The 22651-nt window shown below is 44.3% G+C and overlaps 1 protein-coding gene and 1 long non-coding RNA gene across 4 annotated transcripts; one reads left to right on the top strand and one right to left on the bottom strand.

Annotated features, from left to right (window-relative positions):
* Positions 1 to 261: 261 nt before the first annotated feature.
* LOC127334834 (uncharacterized) lies at positions 262 to 8706 on the bottom strand. 3 transcript variants are annotated; one of them, XR_011752380.1, is made up of 6 exons: positions 7958 to 8706; positions 7601 to 7868; positions 6412 to 6496; positions 3379 to 5068; positions 3022 to 3289; positions 262 to 490 (listed from the first exon to the last, which is right to left on the bottom strand). It is a non-coding gene; the product is annotated as an uncharacterized lncRNA (long non-coding RNA). The 3 variants fall into 3 exon arrangements; XR_011752382.1 differs by lacking the exon at positions 262 to 490 and adding an exon at positions 1841 to 1896; XR_011752381.1 differs by lacking the exon at positions 262 to 490 and adding an exon at positions 2143 to 2627.
* A 9612-nt stretch (positions 8707 to 18318) lies between these two features.
* Positions 18319 to 21416, top strand: LOC127334833 (protein PHLOEM UNLOADING MODULATOR). The gene is made up of 4 exons (XM_051361378.2): positions 18319 to 18756; positions 19988 to 20382; positions 20465 to 20658; positions 20861 to 21416. The coding sequence occupies exons 1-4, from the start codon at positions 18422 to 18424 to the stop codon at positions 21254 to 21256; spliced, it is 1320 nt and encodes a 439-aa protein (XP_051217338.1). The 5' UTR covers positions 18319 to 18421; the 3' UTR covers positions 21257 to 21416.
* Positions 21417 to 22651: the final 1235 nt, after the last annotated feature.

The following is a 22651-nucleotide window of genomic DNA, read 5'->3' as shown; positions in this document are numbered from 1 at the left end:
ATGAATTATTACTATTGTTGACACAATTGTTTTCATGCTTTCAAAATAAAAAAGCTCTAGCACATGAGTAATCCCTGCTTCCCTCTGCGAAGGGCCTTGTGACGCCCCAAAACCGGTACCATGAGGATCCCAGCGAACCCGCCGAAATCCGCACGATATCGATTTTAGGAGACGCACCACCAAGCGCCTCGTACACGCCGAAGCATGCACGCGATGCGGGTGGAATCAATCACGAGCGGTAACATTACAACAGGATTACAATAGAGCCCACAAGAAACAGATATATTACAACAACGACTCCAACGAGTCAAGATACAATATACAACATAAGATCCAAATCATACAGAAGATCAAATATGTCCGAGTACGGACAAGATACAAATATGGACTAAGAGTCCTGAAGATAACCAGTGGCGTCCATAACCCTGCCCAGGCCAAGCCGGAAGGGTAACCTTGCTAGCGTCGTTCTCCATCGTACCGATCTTCATACCTGCCCGGTTATATCCCGTAGAAGCAGCAATAAGTACGGGTTCGTACTTAACAAGACTTCAAGACGTATAAGCATTCGTCAACCAGTCGTCCTTTGTACTTGAGGCACGCAGGGGACTTAGAGGACGCAAGAGGAACGTCATAGGCAATATGGTGGGGTTAAACGGCAGCGCGCAAGCACTAAAAACCTATAGAGACACTCTACAACAGTCGTCTATCAGAGAAGGTGAGAGAGCGTATAAACTAACAGTTCTATACTCTGCAAACATAACACAGCCGATGTGTTCCCCCCTCGCAAGGAAGTACTTACAAGGGCACTCACACGGTGGACAAGTTTTAACCAGTTATTATTTAAGTTGTTCTATCTTACTATGCAAGTTATTAGTATCGAAACAACAGGTGTAAGTTGTCTATGGTCGAGTCATACTGACTCCAAGTCGTCCATAACCGTGGACACGGCTTATCGATAAGATGTACACCTGCAGGGTTGCCCAAATGTACCCACACGCACGATCAACTCCAAAGGCAATGGCAAAAAGGTGGAGTGTCACGACTCGCACTCTCCTTCACGACAACAATGTCCAGGAAGCCACCTAACCAAGTTGAACCCGTATCGAAGTCAGTAGAATCTCCGAAGCGGACCTAGCTATGTGCGCCAGCGTGCTAGGTGGTTTAAACACACACTGGGGCGATAAACCACTTCGCAGCGGCTCCGCGACCTATACGTGCATACCAGAAACAAGGGATACAAGGCACCCTAGGGCTTCCCAAAGTAAATAAGTAACAGGCTGGCATGCACGCAAACCACAAATGGTAAAACATTACGAAACTAGTTGTGGCCACTGGACAAAGCTGTAGATTCCGGCAGTGGTCAAGGGGAGACCCATAAGCATACCCACGTGTGGTTAGAGCGCTCAGTCTCGGAACAGATAACAAGAACTCGGGGTCCTAGGTTTCATGGAAACACAAGTGAGCCGTCATAAAACGATCAGCTGACCCACCGATGCCTCCGCTAACAACTATTATCAAGTAACCATGATACCCTCAACAGATATATCCATAAACCATGTGTCATGATTCCCAACTGATAACCCGATAAGATAGCGGTAACGGTAACGATATATAAACAAGACTAGCATGCACTACGACTCGCAAGGCGGACAGATAACCAAACAACAATTGTAGGAGGTTGGTGGTTGGTGGTGGCAATATGGGCTGCTTGAGGTAACAAGTGGAAGGGACACGTGACAAGAACGCAACTTAAGGATAGCATGAGGAGAAGGCAAAATAAAATAGGTGAGCGACTTACTGCAGGGCGGGGAGTATAAGGGAAATGCTTGCACTGTTAAAACTTGCCGAGGAACATCCTGGAGAACTTGTCGTATCTCACATCACCACTTCGCAATCCTATCAGGAAGAAGCAAATCTTTGGACAATCAACGGATGCAAGTCTTACTACTACGGGTAAAGAAGATCCAGCATGATCAAGATGATATGCATGACATGGCAAAGATGGTGCAATGCAATTATCCAAATTAAGCGGGATCGGAACCCGGACAAACAGTTAGGGTTGGAGTTGCATTTCTACCGACAAAGTTAAGTAGTTGTTAGCATGGCATAGCAAACATGGCGGTACAACAAATTTAAATGGAACCGGGACAACATTTATATAATATCCCACATATTCCATATGTTACATATTGGTGGTAATGCAAACTAGCACGACACGATATGATGCGAAATGCAAACATATGCAGATGAATGATATATATAGGTTGCTCACATTTTTATGAGAAACTTTCATATATATAACATGTTAATATTTAACATCAATTTTATTATTCCAAAACAGAGAGTAAAAAGTGGTTTTAAACCAGGGCTATACAAGGCACTAGCCTGGCTCGATGATTTAGAAACATACAGGAAAGATAGCAGGTTTTGTAACAAGTGATGTTAACTGAAAGGGAAAAGACATTGAAGACTGACTGTCGACTGGGTTACTGTACCCAAAACAGAAATTTAAAAGAGGTGGAACCAGACGGCTAGTGTTCGTCTGTGATACAGATAGATCTTGGAGATTTTAGAAATAGATCCGACGCGTGACACATTTTTCTTAAACTGAAACTTGACAATGCTCTCTGAAATTGAAACAGGGACATAGGATTAGATGTGAACGTTGTGGCTTGCCACGGGAAACTGGGGCTTCAGGTGTTGGACAAAGGACTGAATGCAAGAAATAAAGAGTAAGCAACAGAGGGCATCAGCTAGTAGAAAAGAACCATACAAGCAGGTTGCTGGATCGTTCATGTTGTGCATAGCTAGCTAGCTTAAGCAAGCAAGCTAGCAGGTGGAACGCTAGCAGAACTAGCAGGCTTGGCCGGATAGTCACACGCGTGTGTGCGAGGCGCTGGTGCGCGACGCGGATGCGTTAACTAAAGAAAAATGGCAGGTGTTTTAACTGAACTCTACCGACAGTCCGCGGACATGACAAAGATGACAACGATCAGAGAAAGAGGAGGAACGGAGTCTCACCCAGGCTTGTTGATGTGCTCGTTGAAGCAGGCAGAAGCCGAAGGTGGCCGAACTGTCGTGTGAGCGCCGGTAGCCGTCAGGGAAGATGAAGATGGAAAGCAGAGCTCGACGGAGCACCGTGGCAGCAGGTTCCGATCGAGCACGGGACCGGTGGACGGGAGCAGGCTGGGACAGGGAAGCAGGCACAGGAGGTGCGCCTCGCTGCAGGGATTCAAGGAGAGGCGGCGCCACCACCAGGAGGTCACCGGAGAGAGCCGGCGCCGGACACCTGCGGCGGAGGGAGAAGGTCAATGAGGCCAGCACTCTAGAGATGGGTAAAAAAAACGGAGAAGAGGACCAGGGGAACGAGGAATTCACCGTCAAACCGAAGAGCACGTCGGTGGAAGCGGAGGAGTTCGAACGGCGACGGAACAACGAATTCGTCGCCGGACTCGGAAAAGAGACGAGGTTGTTGACGTCGATTCCGAGCTCGAATCAGCGATTTCTTCGGTCGAGGGTGTTCAGCGTGGCAAGGAGAAGTTCATGATGGCCTTGGTATTCCTCGGGGCGTCTGGAGTTGACGGGGCGACGGCGATCTTCACACGGCGGCGCCATCGTTTCCAGGGAAACCCTCTCTGTTTCTTTCGTGGAGAAGGGGAAAGCGAAAGGAGGCGATGAGGAGCTGTGGCTGGGGAGCGTCCAGAAAAAGCAGAGATGAGAAAAAGGATCACGGCTGCTGACGCTGCACGCGTGAGGAGTGGACGTGGTCACGCTCCCTGCGTGTCTCGTCCAGGAAGGCAAGGTGGAGATGTTGGATTAAAGGAAGTTGAGCTGCTTCAGGCTTCTTGGTATTTTTTTTTCTTCAGATTTATCTCTCGTCTAAAGAAGAGAAAGAGGAGAGTTTGAAAAAGATTTGAAATGCTTTATTTTATTGTAGACAGTTTTTCCAAACATTTATAAAATAATTTGTATATGGTTTTTCTTTGAACATAAGAAGATGGGAGGTTTTATTAAACCATATGAGAGAGAAAACAAAATATTTTAGGGTTTATAAAATAATTTTATTTAGTTAAAACATGGATGATATGATGCATGATACATGATGATGCATAAAAGAAAAACACAAACAAATCTAATAGTGGTGCTACCCTGGGCCGTTACAATCGACACCACTAAGAAGGAACCTCGCCCCGAGGTTCCACGTCAACCTAAGGGGGAGTTGGTTAAACTATCGGGTCTTCTTGTACCATGTTGATAATCACCCGACCTCGAGGTGGAACCTTCTTCTGGCGAAGTGTTGATCTTCTCGACACCACTAACAAGAGTTCTTGCTCCATATAGATCGGTCGACACCACTAACAAGGAGTCGTTGTTCCGCTGTCGATGATGCGCTTTTGTCAGGACCTCCGAAGATCGGACCTAATAGGTGAGGGGCAAAGATCGTCCAACCCACGTCAGAACCTAAGACTCGGAAAACTCAGATAAGAGAGAAGACTCAAAACTCGCAAAGGTAAGATGAGAAAGAATATAGGTAAGAAGAAAAATCAGAGCTAGTCAGAACTATCCAACGAGTTTTAGAAAATAGTTTGGACACTCTAACTCAACGACCGTTGGCAAGGTTATCCTAATGGCTGGACTAGTGGGGTATCGACAACCTGATGCTCTGATACCAACTTGTGACGCCCCAAAACCGGTACCATGAGGATCCCAGCGAACCCGCCGAAATCCGCACGATATCGATTTTAGGAGACGCACCACCAAGCGCCTCGTACACGCCGAAGCATGCACGCGATGCGGGTGGAATCAATCACGAGCGGTAACATTACAACAGGATTACAATAGAGCCCACAAGAAACAGATATATTACAACAACGACTCCAACGAGTCAAGATACAATATACAACATAAGATCCAAATCATACAGAAGATCAAATATGTCCGAGTACGGACAAGATACAAATATGGACTAAGAGTCCTGAAGATAACCAGTGGCGTCCATAACCCTGCCCAGGCCAAGCCGGAAGGGTAACCTTGCTAGCGTCGTTCTCCATCGTACCGATCTTCATACCTGCCCGGTTATATCCCGTAGAAGCAGCAATAAGTACGGGTTCGTACTTAACAAGACTTCAAGACGTATAAGCATTCGTCAACCAGTCGTCCTTTGTACTTGAGGCACGCAGGGGACTTAGAGGACGCAAGAGGAACGTCATAGGCAATATGGTGGGGTTAAACGGCAGCGCGCAAGCACTAAAAACCTATAGAGACACTCTACAACAGTCGTCTATCAGACAAGGTGAGAGAGCGTATAAACTAACAGTTCTATACTCTGCAAACATAACACAGCCGATGTGTTCCCCCCTCGCAAGGAAGTACTTACAAGGGCACTCACACGGTGGACAAGTTTTAACCAGTTATTATTTAAGTTGTTCTATCTTACTATGCAAGTTATTAGTATCGAAACAACAGGTGTAAGTTGTCTATGGTCGAGTCATACAGCTCCAAGTCGTCCATAACCGTGGACACGGCTTATCGATAAGATGTACACCCTGCAGGGGTTGCCCAAATGTACCCACACGCACGATCAACTCCAAAGGCAATGGCAAAAAGGTGGAGTGTCACGACTCGCACTCTCCTTCACGACAACAATGTCCAGGAAGCCACCTAACCAAGTTGAACCCGTATCGAAGTCCAGCCGAATCTCCGAAGCGGACCTAGCTATGTGCGCCAGCGTGCTAGGTGGTTTAAACACACACTGGGGCGATAAACCACTTCGCAGCGGCTCCGCGACCTATACGTGCATACCAGAAACAAGGGATACAAGGCACCCTAGGGCTTCCCAAAGTAAATAAGTAACAGGCTGGCATGCACGCAAACCACAAATGGTAAAACATTACGAAACTAGTTGTGGCCACTGGACAAAGCTGTAGATTCCGGCAGTGGTCAAGGGGAGACCCATAAGCATACCCACGTGTGGTTAGAGCGCTCAGTCTCGGAACAGATAACAAGAACTCGGGGTCCTAGGTTTCATGGAAACACAAGTGAGCCGTCATAAAACGATCAGCTGACCCACCGATGCCTCCGCTAACAACTATTATCAAGTAACCATGATACCCTCAACAGATATATCCATAAACCATGTGTCATGATTCCCAACTGATAACCCGATAAGATAGCGGTAACGGTAACGATATATAAACAGCACTAGCATGCACTACGACTCGCAAGGCAGACCCGATAACCAAACAACAGCTGTAGGAGGTTGGTGGTTGGTGGTGGCAATATGGGCTGCTTGAGGTAACAAGTGGAAGGGACACGTGACAAGAACGCAACTTAAGGATAGCATGAGGGAGAAGGCAAAATAAAATAGGTGAGCGACTTCTGCAGGGGCAGGAGTATAAGGGAAATGCTTGCCTGTTAAAACTTGCCGAGGAACATCCGGAGAACTTGTCGTATCTCACATCACCACTTCGCAATCCTATCCGGGAAGAAGCAAATGCTGGACAATCAACGGATGCAAGTCTTACTACTACGGGTAAAGAAGATCCAGCATGATCAAGATGATATGCATGACATGGCAAAGATGGTGCAATGCAATTATCCAAATTAAGCGGGATCGGAACCCGGACAAACAGTTAGGGTTGGAGTTGCATTTCTACCGACAAAGTTAAGTAGTTGTTAGCATGGCATAGCAAACATGGCAGTACAACAAATTTAAATGGAACCGGGACAACATTTATATAATATCCCACATATTCCATATGTTACATATTGGTGGTAATGCAAACTAGCACGACACGATATGATGCGAAATGCAAACATATGCAGATGAATGATATATATAGGTTGCTCACATTTTTATGAGAAACTTTCATATATATAACATGTTAATATTTAACATCAATTTTATTATTCCAAAACAGAGAGTAAAAAGTGGTTTTAAACCAGGGCTATACAAGGCACTAGCCTGGCTCGATGATTTAGAAACATACAGGAAAGATAGCAGGTTTTGTAACAAGTGATGTTAACTGAAAGGGAAAAGACATTGAAGACTGACTGTCGACTGGGTTACTGTACCCAAAACAGAAATTTAAAAGAGGTGGAACCAGACGGCTAGTGTTCGTCTGTGATACAGATAGATCTTGGAGATTTTAGAAATAGATCCGACGCGTGACACATTTTTCTTAAACTGAAACTTGACAATGCTCTCTGAAATTGAAACAGGGACATAGGATTAGATGTGAACGTTGTGGCTTGCCACGGGAAACTGGGGCTTCAGGTGTTGGACAAAGGACTGAATGCAAGAAATAAAGAGTAAGCAACAGAGGGCATCAGCTAGTAGAAAAGAACCATACAAGCAGGTTGCTGGATCGTTCATGTTGTGCATAGCTAGCTAGCTTAAGCAAGCAAGCTAGCAGGTGGAACGCTAGCAGAACTAGCAGGCTTGGCCGGATAGTCACACGCGTGTGTGCGAGGCGCTGGTGCGCGACGCGGATGCGTTAACTAAAGAAAAATGGCAGGTGTTTTAACTGAACTCTACCGACAGTCCGCGGACATGACAAAGATGACAACGATCAGAGAAAGAGGAGGAACGGAGTCTCACCCAGGCTTGTTGATGTGCTCGTTGAAGCAGGCAGAAGCCGAAGGTGGCCGAACTGTCGTGTGAGCGCCGGTAGCCGTCAGGGAAGATGAAGATGGAAAGCAGAGCTCGACGGAGCACCGTGGCAGCAGGTTCCGATCGAGCACGGGACCGGTGGACGGGAGCAGGCTGGGACAGGGAAGCAGGCACAGGAGGTGCGCCTCGCTGCAGGGATTCAAGGAGAGGCGGCGCCACCACCAGGAGGTCACCGGAGAGAGCCGGCGCCGGACACCTGCGGCGGAGGGAGAAGGTCAATGAGGCCAGCACTCTAGAGATGGGTAAAAAAAACGGAGAAGAGGACCAGGGGAACGAGGAATTCACCGTCAAACCGAAGAGCACGTCGGTGGAAGCGGAGGAGTTCGAACGGCGACGGAACAACGAATTCGTCGCCGGACTCGGAAAAGAGACGAGGTTGTTGACGTCGATTCCGAGCTCGAATCAGCGATTTCTTCGGTCGAGGGTGTTCAGCGTGGCAAGGAGAAGTTCATGATGGCCTTGGTATTCCTCGGGGCGTCTGGAGTTGACGGGGCGACGGCGATCTTCACACGGCGGCGCCATCGTTTCCAGGGAAACCCTCTCTGTTTCTTTCGTGGAGAAGGGGAAAGCGAAAGGAGGCGATGAGGAGCTGTGGCTGGGGAGCGTCCAGAAAAAGCAGAGATGAGAAAAAGGATCACGGCTGCTGACGCTGCACGCGTGAGGAGTGGACGTGGTCACGCTCCCTGCGTGTCTCGTCCAGGAAGGCAAGGTGGAGATGTTGGATTAAAGGAAGTTGAGCTGCTTCAGGCTTCTTGGTATTTTTTTTTCTTCAGATTTATCTCTCGTCTAAAGAAGAGAAAGAGGAGAGTTTGAAAAAGATTTGAAATGCTTTATTTTATTGTAGACAGTTTTTCCAAACATTTATAAAATAATTTGTATATGGTTTTTCTTTGAACATAAGAAGATGGGAGGTTTTATTAAACCATATGAGAGAGAAAACAAAATATTTTAGGGTTTATAAAATAATTTTATTTAGTTAAAACATGGATGATATGATGCATGATACATGATGATGCATAAAAGAAAAACACAAACAAATCTAATAGTGGTGCTACCCTGGGCCGTTACAGGCCTTTCTTTTACTTTTATGTTGAGTCTTCATCTTCTAAGTTCATGCACCATTAAGAGAGCATAGTTCTCATTCTTAGTTTTATGTGCACGGTCCCAAAATTATTATTGATTGAATCATGAATGTGTTATTACTTGTTCTTAAATTATTTGTATTTAGTCATCCTTTGAACTTTGAAGGTGCATGCCACTTAAAAAATTATTTGTTTGTTATCACTTACCTACTCGAGTACGAGCAGGAGTTAAGCTTGGGGATGTTGATACGTTGCGAACGTATCTATAATTTTTGATGCTCCATGCTTGTTCTACACCAATTCCTCTATGTTTTATATGCACTTTGCATCATTTTATGACATTTATTGGACTAAACTATTAACAAGTGCCACAGTGCCAGTTTCTATTTATTATGTCTGTTTATTGCAGAAAATGTCCAAAATTGAAAGTGCTCGGAAAATTCTGAAAAAAAATCACAGAAATTCTAATATACGAGAGGACTCCGGGAGCCAGAAGTGGAGACGGAGATGTGCCATGGGGCAGCCATACCAGACCCAGGCGCGGGCCCAGGCCTGGCCGTGCCTGGGGGTGGTATGGGCACCCCGTGCACCCCCTCGCATCGCCTCTTCGCCTATAAGACCCCTCTGACCTAAAAACTCTGAAAGATATCACCCTCCGTCCACGAAAAGTTCCGTAGCCACCGTCATCGCCGAAACCAAGTTTCGGGGGGCAGAAGTCTCTGTTCCGGCACCTTGCCGGGACGGGGAAGTGCCCCCCGGAGCCATCTCCATCGACTCCACCGCCTCCACTTCGACTCCATGATGGTTTGTGAGTAGTTCCCGCAGGGACTATGGGTTCTTGGCTGTAGCTAGATGGTACTCTCTCTCCCATGTGCTTCAATACAATGATCTCATGAGCTGCCTTACATGATTGAGATCCATATGATGTAATCGGTGTTGTGTTTGTTGGGATCCGATGGATTGATCATTATGTTCAGTATATCTTATAAGTTTGTGAAGTATTTGTTGCTGCAATATTGTTATGTTTAATGCTTGTCACTAGTGCACGAGTGGCATGATCTTAGATCTAGGCTCTATAATTGTTGATTAGATTGTATCTACAAATTGTATGCACATGTCTTTGTCCGGAACCCGAAGCCCCAAAGTGATCTCGAATTGGGATAACCGGAGGGGATGGCTTTGATATGAGGATCACATGTTTTCACCAAGTGTTAATGCTTTGCTCCGGTGCTCTATTAAAAGGAGTACCTTAATTACCAGTAATTTCCCTTGAGGCCCCGCTGCAAACGGGCTGGTAGGACAAAAGATGTTATGCAAGTTTCTCATTGCGAGCACGTATAACAATATATGGAAAACATGCCTACGATATTAATAGACTGGATATTTCGTCTTAATGCTAAATTCAATTCTGTCAATTGCCCAGTTGTAATTTGTTCACCCAACACTTGTTATCTGGAGAGTTACCACTAGTGTAGATCGTCGGGAATCCTGGTCCTTTATTTCATCATCATTGCTTTTAAATCAACTGCGCGCTGGGATATTTTCCAATGCCATCTCCTCTATGTTACTGCTACTGCTGTGTTACTATTTCTCTCATATTACTGCCGCATCACATTTCCCTGTCAACACGCCATCAAAGTAGTACCAACTATTTTCTGGCGCCGCATCATATTACCACTGCTTTCACATCACCCTGTTGCTAGTGCTTTTCCAGGTGCAGATGAATTGACAACTCCGATGTCAAGGCTTATAAGTATTCTTTGGCTCCCCTTGTGTCGAATCAACAAATTTGGGTTTTACTTCCCTCGACTGTTGCAATCCCCTATACTTGTGGGTCATCAGGGTACTGAAAAACACCGTGGATGGACCGAAACCCGTATCCTGTCGGTTATTTTACGGGTTTCGGCCTTTTACAGGCATTGCTAGACATGCTCTCAGCACGACAGAAACTCGAGCTACAAGTCGAGGTCAAGTGCTAACGCGAATATTCGAAACATGGGTACTGGTGAATCTGATTGGAACAGTTCCGAATTTAATTACACTGTACTTGACAACATTCAATGTGGAACAATGCTAGGGTTTTGAGAAACCCCTGACTTGAATATACGGCTAGAAAGTGTGGATCTAGATCTTGAAGGAATAATTTGTGTCATTAGCTCAATTTGGTGTGCACTAGGATTGCACTAGTAGAAAAAGGGGGTGCAGGCCTGGTAGGTAAGGGCCTTTAGTCCCGGTCATTTTGATGTAACTTTTTCCCACGATCATTTTGATATATTATACATTTTTCCGACTTCATATGGAAAAGCTAATGCCATTTTACCTTTTTCTAAACATTTTTTTGCAAAAAAGTCGAAATTCAAATTTGTTAATTTCTCCTAATAGTTGGTTGCGTAACATACAGGAATCTCAAAAGATTGTATTTTTTGAATTTTCTATCATTTTATTTTTTATTTTACAAAGCTAAAAAAGGTGATCCACTGGGTAGGGAGGGGGTAGGGTGCGTGGGGAGCAGAAAAACCCTAGAATACCTCTAGTCGGGACTAAGGCTTTCACCCCGGAGGTAACCTGCCGCAACCCCTTTAGTCCTGGTTGGTATTACCAACCGAGACTAAAGGTTTCAAACGAACCGGGACTAGAGGGTTTCGTGGCCCAAGCCGTTCGAACCGGGACTAATGCGGCCCATTAGTCCCGGTTCCTTTTTAAACCGGGAATAAAGCATTCAGGGGCTTTGGACGAAAGCCCTGTTTTCTACTAGTATTGGTAGGGTTGTCAATTTTGAATTGTTTGTGCTCTTAATAGGTGATCTAACCCTAGCTAGTTGCTGTCCTTCCATTTTTCTTTTTGAATAATCATCATGTATATCAAAATTTTACTCCATTACGTAATAATGGAAGAAAATATAAAAAAATGTTTGTGCAAGCATGGTCAGCCAAGTACTGCAAGCTATGTGAACATTGCAAGTGAACAATTATCAGTGAGCAATTTCCCAGTGATATGGTTATGCTTGTATTGCTTGTAATACTTGTTATATGGTTATATATCAATGTTTGTCAATATTTGTGTGATGGAGTACTCAATATTTTTCCTTGCGATGGAGTATTGAAAAAACGGTTGGATTGCTCCATATTTCTTCTTGTGCAAAATATTGATTATGGAGTAAATAAACCGAATTTTCCTGCTTGTGGTGTTCTTGCTTGCAAGTTAGCTGAATTTTGCTTGCTTGCAGCGCTTGCACTACTTGTAAGTTGATTAAAATTTTCTTGCTTGCACAGTTGCACTGCTTGTGAAGCTTGTTCTTGTACTCGGTAGGAGTTCTTGTGCTTGTGGTGTATTGTACTTGTACTTGTGCTTGAGTGGTTCTTGTTCACTACAATACTTGTATTGCTTGCAATGTTGGATACAAAAGGCAGTACACAAATTTTAAAATATGCACCGAACTTGATCGTACACAAAAGGAGTAGCAATAATGTTGTAATAGTACTCTGTTTTGAGTAGAACTTTATTCTACTGAACTAAGTTGTAGCATGGACTAGGGTCTGTGGCAAGGAGTAGCATGGAGTGAACAATAGCAAGGACTGGGATCTGCAGCATGAACTTCATCTTGGTGGGAGTAGCATGGATGTGTAGTACTAGTAACTGAACTTGCTTGTGTTGTAACAAAATCAGTGCACATCTTGGCCAAGATTTTGTAGGGCATTTGCATGAACTAGGAGGAAAAGAAATCCTTGTAGCTTGGAGGCCCAACCTTTTCAATCTTTCTTTGTTTGCATGAGGGACGTTATACCTATTTTTCCAACATGTTTCATTACTTCAATCATACATGCATGTAGTTAGGACTATTCAACTTCGAAACCTAAGATTCATCAAATTCTCCGTGGATACCTTTAATAATATCTTCCAAAGCTTTAGGGCTTCCAGTATCTGTTTGAGATTGTATAGAGTAAAAAAAAATCAAGAGAAACACATTCAAATCTTGACTATTTACTGATAGTTGCGTCGTTTTGATGTGCATTCCAATACTAGCCATAACTTCTGTGAAATCTTGGCCAGTATGAATAATATATATTAGGCGTAGCATTGTCTTGTTCGATGAAAGTTGTCTTTCTGGCATCATTTGCTGGCCAAACAGTTTGGATTGCTGGATGAATCTTGATAGACTTGGTCTCGAGTGTCTCTTGTAGACAGATACCTATTTTTTCTGGAAATGTAACATTGCCACTCTTCAAGTTTACACACAGATGTGCTCATGTCATGGATTTTTTTCACAACATTTTAGCCCACCGATTTGTTTGCCTCGAAATTTGCTATGACTAATCTAACCAATAGTTTCTAATTTATTTATTTACACTAAAATTTATTACTTTATAATTTATTGTATTAGCATAAGATCTATATTCGAGTATAGTTAATAAAATCAACAAACAAACCATTGACATTGCCAAATATATATTCTGGTATCATTGCAACTACACTTGCATTAAAGATTAAAATGCAATGTTTAAAGAAATGCATGTTCAATTACAAACCTTATATCTAAGAATTATAATATAGTTGCATTACTTCATGGATTAATTTTCTCTACTTAGAGTTTTATAATATATTTGTATGCTTCGAATTTAGTCTCCATAATATCTTGGGAAATATAACTAGGCATCATTAGTGGTAGAAAATGTACTGGTGGAGGTTTCCAGAGTGATATATCCAACTTAAGTGGAAAATAAATAAGAATTTTGACTTCTATGAGTTGTGTACGAATGATAAGTGCTTGAATTGTGGTATTTCTTGAACATTTAGTAGTAAATTATGCAAAGATATCTATGTACCATTGGTGTTTGAAAATAACTTAATAGAAATCTGTGTATTGTCCCTCATTCCACATTAGTCGTCGCTTATTTAGTACAAAGTTTGTACTAAATCAACGGCAACTAGTATGGAACAGAGGGATTATTATCTCACTTAAGTGAAGATAGTTGGATTTCTATGAGTTTTGTACGGATGTATGCCCTTAAATTGTAGTGTTGCTCATTTATTTTGTAGTCAAATAGAATGTATTTAAGGTTCTCCCATATTATATATCGTTCTTGCAACTCAGAGCTCAACGAAATGTGAATTTTTTTCTACAAACACATAGTAGAATGTGCAACGCATATAGACTGTAGATGAAGTAAATATGTGCAGGTTTCTTTTTAATAAAACTGAGCTAATGATACAAATTACTCCTTCAAGATCTTGATCCACACTTTGTAGCAGTATGTCAAGTCAGGGGTTCCTGAAATCCCTAGCATTGTTCCACATTGAACGTAGTAGAACAAACAAGCATGAATAAATGAGCAACCTATCAGGCAAGGAGACATACAACTGAAGGCGAGGCCATATCAGGCGGCGACACATGTCTAGATGACGGTGTTCTCCTTCTTGGTGAAGGATCCCAACCGTGAGGTTGAGCTTGTGCGTGATGAGGCAGAAGAGCACCCCCAGGATGGAAGACGACGACATCATCTTCAAGCTTATCCGCTGGTCCTCTGCTCCAGATCCGATGTTGTGTCAGCAACATAGATCGACTCTATCGCCCAACAGCTCGTCACCGGCTCATAAAAACGTCACCTTTGACCTCCAACTTTAGTTATAGGTTAATACTAAGAAAGCTTAAACGCCACCTCGTAGGATCGAACAACACCTCGTAGGTTTTGCTCATTGGTGTGAGTGGCCCCTGGTTGCTTCTCTTTGCTGTAGCATATAGTAGCCCCAGTTTATGGTTGTCAGGTGTTTAGGATATCAGTAGGTTGGTTGGAGCTGTGGACTTCTTTTCTCTCTTTCTTTTTGGTTACCTACGGAGAGCGAATAGAAACTACTCTGTTCCGTTATCTTTCCATAGCGGAACCCAGATAATTTTAGCTTCCTATGGACTATGGAAATGAAGATATATATGGTGGCCTATTTTTTTGAAACAAGGCAAAAGATTTGCCATTTTCATTGATTAAGGAGAAGATTTTAGAAGTTTTACAACCCGTCTCGGCTAAAAGCCAAGACCAAATATTACAAGCAACTACTCTCGCGGCATTACATTACTTAGAGCCTTGGCACCGGCTAGACACCACAAATTTGCCTCCTCTTTGATTTTTGTCACAAGCATAGCGATGGTGACGGACTTGTTACGGAAGACCCGAGCATTCCTTTCTTTCCAAATTTCCCAAGAGACGAGCATTGCGAGAGAGGCCAAAGCTTTCCTTGATTGTCCTCTCTTGTGGATCACCTCCGCCCACCACCTTTTGACGGAGTGGAAGTCATGCCAAGTTGTTGGGTCAAGATCATCGATACCAAGCCAATTCTTTAAGTTGGACCACACCCGGATTGAGTACCGACACTTGAAAAGAAGGTGGGCTCCCGACTCTTGGTGTTGGTTGCAAAGCTTACAAAGGCCACAATTTTGCCACCCTCTCCTTGCAAGCCTATCCGCCTTCCAAACCCGGTTTTGAAGGACCAACCAAGCAAAGATCTTGCACTTGGGAGGGGCCCAAGGCTTCCAAACCAAGGAAGGCATCGGAGATGAAGTGAGGGCCAAGAATTGCATTTTGTAGGCCGATCTTGCCGAGTAGCAACCATCGTTGGTGAGCTTCCAAGATATTGTGTCTTGAGCTTGAGGGTCCAAATGGACGTTAGCAAGTCTTTCCCAAAGCTTGTAGAATTGGGCAATGTGATCAAAGGAGAGGCCATCATGGGTATTTATTTGGGAAACCCAAAAATCATTTCCCAAAGCTTTATGCACCGTGCATTTCTTCTTTTTTGAACAACCAAAGAGAAGCGGAGCCAAATCTTTGGGTCTCATTCCATCAAGCCAAGCCGCCTCCCAAAAGAGGGCCTTCTTTCCATCTCCAATAGTTACTTTAGTGGCCGCTGCAAAGAGATCATGGTCATGAGGAGTGCATGGGTTCCCAAGCCCAACCCAAGGCTTTTCCTCGTTCTTCCATTCATGCCATAGCCACCTCAACCTAAGAGCTGCGGCAAACTTCTTGAGGTTAAGGATCCCAAGACCTCCCTTCTCTTTGGGTCTACACACCATCTCCCAATTCACTTTACATTTCCCTCCGGATACCTTGTCACATGCCGACCATAGGAAAGCTCTTCTTAAGCTATCAATCTTCATGAGGACCTCCATTGGCACATCAAGCACGGTGATGAAGTAGATAACCACGCTTGTCAAGACCGCCTTGACAAGGGTGGTTCGGCCGGCCATGGTGACGTGCTTTCCAAGCCAAGGCACAAGTTTAGAGGCAACCTTGTCTTCCAAGAGTTGGAAATGAATTCTCCTTAGGCGAGTGACCGACAAGGGTAGGCCAAGGTACCTCATAGGGAAAGTAGTGCGAGTAGCCGCCTATGAATCTCTAGAAGATGTTGAAGATTAATTAAGTCATAGTAACTATCCTCTTACCCCTAAAAAAGGTAACTATTCTCTTTCCCGCAAAAAAATAGTAACTATTCTCTGGTAAAATAAATATTCGTGAAATGAACTGCTAGGCAGTCTACATCTGGGAGTAGTGTTCTCAGGCCGAGTTGAACGCGATGATCTAGTACGGAAATGAACTGCCAGGCAGTCTACATCTGGGGCTAGTCTCATCGCCAGGAGAGAACGAAGCCAAGTATATCACACATACATGCAATGTCATATTCCTTGTAGAAGTTGCAGTAGCAGCCACCCGCTATGTACAACGGGATCAGGAGAAGAAGCCGGATCAGGGGCGAGTGAGGGACGCCCCTGATCTGTTCTAAGACTCGGACTAGAATCATCAAGGGGAGCCAATAGTTGGGATGCACACGACCACCGGTGTGAACAACTTGTACACAAGACGAAAACACCACCATCGAATAGACCAACATGCCGGCGACCGAACCAAAACCACACAAATCTGGAGAACAAGCCCGGGGATGACTGAAGCCCAATTTGACTACAGCAACACCAAACCGTCGAGCCGCTATATATTTAGGGCTAAAGAAATTGGAGCCAACTCCATTTAGCCTTTGGGGCTATAAAATGGAGGCACTATTAACGGTCTAAGGACATGAATGGATTGGTCCATTTTGTCCATGGACCCAACCTGACGATCCAGACCGTACATAGATGTCCAATTGGTCTATTTTCTTTACCGAGATTACAATTGACTCTATGATCTATTCAGACTTGGGAGTCAACCCATTTCATTGCCAGATTAATGTCTTTTTTGTTTCATGGGTAGCCACAAGGTCAATGTGTCCTGTCACTCAAAGTTTCCACCTAGAGCATGACGTATCCAAATCAAGTTTATTCTATCCTCGTGTTGCATAGCTCCTTTCCATGTCTTGTAGACCACAAACGTTCTGCTACACGGAGAAATTGTCTCCTGTTTAGATAATCGTGTATTGTGTCAGGTGGTGGTTTGGTCGATTATTCTTCAGTTTTAATCTATTGTGCTCGGGCAGCCGATGATTTTTTAACTTGGGTATTTAAAATGAAAATGTTACCGGAGACACAATATAAATTGGCGAAGATGGTAGAACTTGATCCCATGACCATGATACTTCTATGAGAATCTTCTAACAAACTATGCACCACATTGTCCCTCCCTGTGTCACAACCTTAACATGTTTAATAGAAAGCAAACCAAAATTGATGGTTGCAGCTAATACCCTTGATTCATAGCGTGCCCACCCATGCCCATAGTCTTGTTACAAAAATATTACGGCGTTGAAGCAATGGTTTGAACAATCTCTTTTGAGGGGCTGTGTTCTCGACCATAACACATTCAATCAAACTAGCTCTCACCTTTTGGGGTGAGCGGTTCATGTGACTGTTAAAACCATTGAAGCTACTCCAGTTTGTGTTGTTTTAGGGAAGACCATTATGACAAGATTTATTAATTTTAAATAAATTTTACATCGTCTACGAGGGTTTGCAAAATAAAACTAAGAGGTTCATCAACCCAATTACATGAGGATTTAGAAGTAAAACTAAGCTTAGCAGTTTTATTTGCCTTCCAAGGGCAATGCTCAAACTCCACCTTTCCAATCAGAGACGCGTTCATCACACAATTTATATAAATTGCCGAGACGTCATCGCACAATCTATCATTTTCTGAACAAATATTTACCACCTCGATGGAATCCGATTCAACTTCGACCACATAACACCCATTCACGTTTGCTAGTTCCAATCCCAGTTTGATCGCCGTCACTTTAGCTATTGCCACATTAGTTACATGAGGTATGTATAAGCTCGATGCTGCTATAAATCACCTTTCTGATTTCGAAGGAGTGCTCATGCTGCTCACCAGCTTAATCCAACTTGTGTGTAGCTTTACTGGAGTTTGTGTTGGTTTATCAATTATCATGGATACTCCCTCCGTTTCAGTTTATTACTCCTACGCGTATCTCTAAATCGTTAATTTAATCAACTTAACGTAAGATATATATTACAACAAATATACCATTAGAAAATGCTTTTTTTTTCAGTCTACGCAACCAACAAAGTCAATCGTTCTGCCAAAAACATAAAATCTGAGCCGTTGTTTGTAGCATTGGATCTGAAGTTCTGAACCAAGACCCACGCTCGAGTGTCCCGATCTCGACTCTCGAGTCGACGGCCCTCGCTGACATCAGTCCATGACCCAGTGACCAACCCTAAGCTCCCGCGGACATGGCGAGGGCGAAGGCGCCGAGGCCGATGCCGCCGCGGCCGGCCACCCGACGGCTCCTCGGCTATTGCGGGCTGAGCTGCGCGGCGGCGGCGTACGTGGGGATCGACTACCTGCGGTACCTCTCGCCGACATGGCACGAGCGGCTGCAGCCGGTGCTCTGGGCGGCGCTGGCGCTGGCGGCCGCCGGGCGCGCACCGTTCTACCGCCACTGGGACGCCGAGCTCCGGGCCGCGCTGCCCTTCCTCGGCGCCATCGTCTTCATGCTCAGCGCCTTCCTCTGCGAGATGATCTCCGTCCGCTTCGTCTCCGCCGTGATGGGGCTCCAGTGGCACGGGTCAGTATCTTATCTGGATCCGGGAAGCTGGCTTCGGCCTTGGATCATGCCTTAGCGCTTCAGTTGTTTGGACGCGAATTGCCATGGATCTCGGACTCGGAGATATCTATGCTGCTATTTTCTTGTGTTTCTAGAGATTTGCTTTTCAGATGTTCATAGCGAGCAGGATGATAAGATCTTGGAGGATTACTTTTTGAACTGTGAAATGATTGACTTATTTGTGGCAGAAATGCGTGGTCTTGGAGAGATTTGCTTGTTATGGATCGTTAGGGGTTAAATTGCTGAGCGTGGATAATGGCTAAGCTTAACTTGCCAGATTTAGGCTTGTTATAAAATCGAACTGCTACCTTGGAGAGGGCTTCTTGTTACTACCTATAGTTTTAGTTAATATTGCGTGGTAAATGCATCTTGGTTTCAAAGCCTCTCCATCTGTCAAGTTTGATTTCAACAGTATTTCTGTGGACTATTATTGGTCATGGGTAAAGCTTGTTACCTTGTTTAATTGTTGTTTACTCCATGCTATATTCTGAAGTTTTAAAATATTCCCTTACAGCCTTCTGATAAAGATTAAAGGTTTGTAGTACTTCTAGACTAATCAAAAGCTTTTATAGTGATTGATGTTTCAAAGGGTTCAGTTTAAGCAAGGTATCAATGATGTTTTAGAACAAAGGGGAGCCTAGGACTATAAGTGAGTGGATAAGAAAGGCATAAGCATCTCTTGATGCTTGGGCTAGGTACATTCCGGTTCAGTGACTTAGTGCTGATGTCTCTCCTCTCCTCTCCTCTCTCTCAATCTGATTTACATAAACTTCAGCGAGAAATACTTCCCTAGATATGCTTCAGTGGTGTCCTAATACAAATCAGTGAGAAGTTCATAGCAAGTATCGTTAGATGGCATGATGGACTACACTATTTTAATTTGGTCATAGTTTCCAGCTACTTATAACAGCCTTTGATGTTTTGTCCACTCGATCTCTGCATAGGTTTCCTTATCATTGTCAAGGAAACAATTGCAAAAATATGCCCCCTCCGTTCCTAATTATAAGACATTTTGGGAGTTCATAATTAGGAACAGAGGTTGTCTTTCCCAGCAGCATTTGCATACCAACTTTAACTCAATAGAGGTGTTTATTTGTGTGCACTCACTCCCTTGTCTGGATAAATACATGCATGAATTCTGAAATCTCACACCGTTACTTGTAAACTGAACACTGTTTTGTCATTTTAACAGATCTGCTGCTCCACTTCCTGACACCGGCCAATGGCTGCTTCTAGCTTTGAATGAGAAACTTCCTGGAAGTGTTGTTGATCTATTGAGAGCACATGTTATCACTCTTCACCACTATTTGATGTTATTTATGATGCTCGGATTCTCGGTGCTATTTGATTGCATCAAAGCTCCTGGTCTTGGAATAGCCACAAGATACATGGTCACTATGGCAATCGGTCGGTTGCTTCGGACGGCAACTTTTATCACTACCATTCTTCCATCTGCGAGACCTTGGTGTGCTGCAGGTCGATATCAAATACCTGGGCATCCTCATCCCTGGGCACAAAAATATTATGTTCCATATGCTTCTGATTCACATGCTATTCGTGGGGTCATAGACAATGATATGGCTTATGGTTAGTGTATTTGTCTTATCACCTAATTGATGTATTGAATTTTTGCGGCTGGAAAAACTAAATTGTCATTCTTTTAATACAGCTGATGTTCAATCTTATCCTGGTGAGCATAGACCTGACTGGGGTCGGCTGAGCTTCCTAGTAGATATTTTGAGGCCAACCCCTGGAGAAGGACCTCAATGGTACCATCTACTGAAGAAAGCCAGTGGAGGTTGCAATGATCTTATGTATAGTGGGCACATGCTTGTCTCTGTTCTTACTGCAATGGCATGGACGGTATGTTATACATTTTAGTTTTCTAGTTTACGCACTAAAATTTCAGTACGTCCTGCTGTCTTGAAACTGAATTACACAGTTATCTGGAGCCACCACGTTCAGTCCTAGATCTGTATTCCATTCTTTTGGACAATGTTTTATGATCAAGTCAGTTGTAATTGATGGTATCTTAATTATTTTTATATCTGTTTCACATACATAGGAAGCTTATGGGGGCTGGATCTCTGTTGCAATATGGCTTCTTGTCCTGCACAGCGCACAAAGGGAGATACGTGAACGACATCATTACACCGTGGACTGTGTCGTGGCAATCTACGTCGGAATTCTCTTGTGGAGGATGACTCGGTTCATCTGGTCTGCTAGAGATGCCAGCCGAGCTAGAAGGCTTGCCAAGCTTGAAGAGGTTCAGGGCAGACTAATCCATGCAGCGAAGGACTCAGACATCGACGAGATCCGTGATCTGCTGAAGCAGGTTGAGCTAGCGGGCCATGAAAAGAAGGGCTTCTCACAGAGGGCCATCCTGGCCTTTGCTGCAGCCACAATTATGTTCACCCTTACTTGTGTTGTCCTTGCCCTTACTTTAACGAGCGACGGATGATTTTTCACTTGCTTGAAGCCCCTGAAATATACCCCATTTTCTTGGGTTACACTGTCGTTATCTGTAGTTAGAGACTACACAGTGTTCTTTCTTCCAGGAAACATGTTTGAGAAGAAATGTAAGTTCAGTTTAGCGGCATTAATTTGATAAGTTTACATAATTGCTTCGAGTCATGTTTTGGGTTTGTGCTGTTGCGAACTGTAATTGCTCCGTTTTTGACATTTCCTCCGGCATTGACCGATTTCTTTTGGAACGGAAACTGATGTTGTGAACATGGATGTAGTTAAACTTTGACTATTTAGATTGGTTATTAAAAAATATGTTCACTTGTGCAAAAAAGTATTTCATAATATTATAGTTTGGTCAATATTCATAACTACTAGTACTACATTATAGTAGAAACATATGTGTAGAGCTATAGTATTATAATACTTCTTCCGGCTCGAAATACTTGTGAAATCATTTATTTTTGAAGTTAAATACTTGTGAAATCTGAACATATTTTAGCCTACATTTTACTTAAACCTGTGACAAAGTACTATTTAGGTCTGGAGCGGCGACGGCGGCATGTCGCACCCAGTGACCAGTGCTCATGAGGCAGGATGAGTGACGACGGTGAGACAGGGTAGTCTTCTAGAAAACGGGTGCGTCGCGTGTGTTGTGACTTGTGAGTTGTGAGAGACCATGGGAAGCCTGGCGTGGTTATAAGTCTGTAATCGTTGTGGAGATACAGCCAAGAAATAGAAAGTCACTTGCGTGCTCGCACGCTTCTTCCTCTCTTCTCCGTCGAGCTCTGTATATCTCTGTCGGGCATCTCTAATGTGGGGACGTCTAAAGCGGCTAGAGCATCTCCAACAGGGAGACGAGATGGAGCGACGGAACGAAACGTTGAGCCACTGTTTGCGTCGTCGAAAAATGCGTTGGGTTTCTGGTTCAGCGAGACGACGCAAAGTGATCGGAGGGTCCGCGGCGACGCAAATCTGGCTCGTTGGATGCGTCTCTGTGGACGCTGCGCGGATGCGCAAAGTGTCCGCCCACGTCTGGCGGACGTTTCGTTGGACCCGCCTGTCAGCGACCCTGGCTCGATGCGTCTTCTTAGGCGGCGCCAGTCAGACGCCGCTCGCTTCGGTAGTCTACGCCACATTATTGGCGATGCCTTTCCTGTTGAGCAGCCGCCGTCCACCTCCGCCAACGCAGTAATGGCGATGTCACGCGTCCCGCGGCCGTCAGCTGCCCCCGGCGTATATAAAGAGGGCGCACGTTCTTCTTCCTCATCCACTCATTCACACAAACCCTAACCGCCACAAGCTCCACCGTAGCGCCGCTTAGCTCTTCCTGTGATGCAGCCAGCCCCGCGAGGAAGTTCATGACGGGTCCTGGTGGCCGGCGAGGCGG

The sequence above is a fragment of the Lolium perenne genome, chromosome 2 (assembly GCF_019359855.2).
Source record: "Lolium perenne isolate Kyuss_39 chromosome 2, Kyuss_2.0, whole genome shotgun sequence".
Classification (NCBI taxonomy): Eukaryota; Viridiplantae; Streptophyta; class Magnoliopsida; order Poales; family Poaceae; genus Lolium; species Lolium perenne.
Note: the sequence above shows the minus strand (reverse complement) of the source record. Positions and strands in the feature narration are given on the sequence as shown.

Bases quoted from the DNA above. Each gene is read 5' to 3' on its own strand.
- LOC127334833 (XM_051361378.2), top strand. From the start codon at position 18,422: ATGGCGAGGGCGAAGGCGCCGAGGCCGATGCCGCCGCGGCCGGCCACC. The intron at 18,757-19,987 runs GTCAGTATCTTA...TCATTTTAACAG, and splicing joins ATGGGGCTCCAGTGGCACGG to ATCTGCTGCTCCACTTCCTG. The intron at 20,383-20,464 runs GTTAGTGTATTT...CTTTTAATACAG, and splicing joins AGACAATGATATGGCTTATG to CTGATGTTCAATCTTATCCT.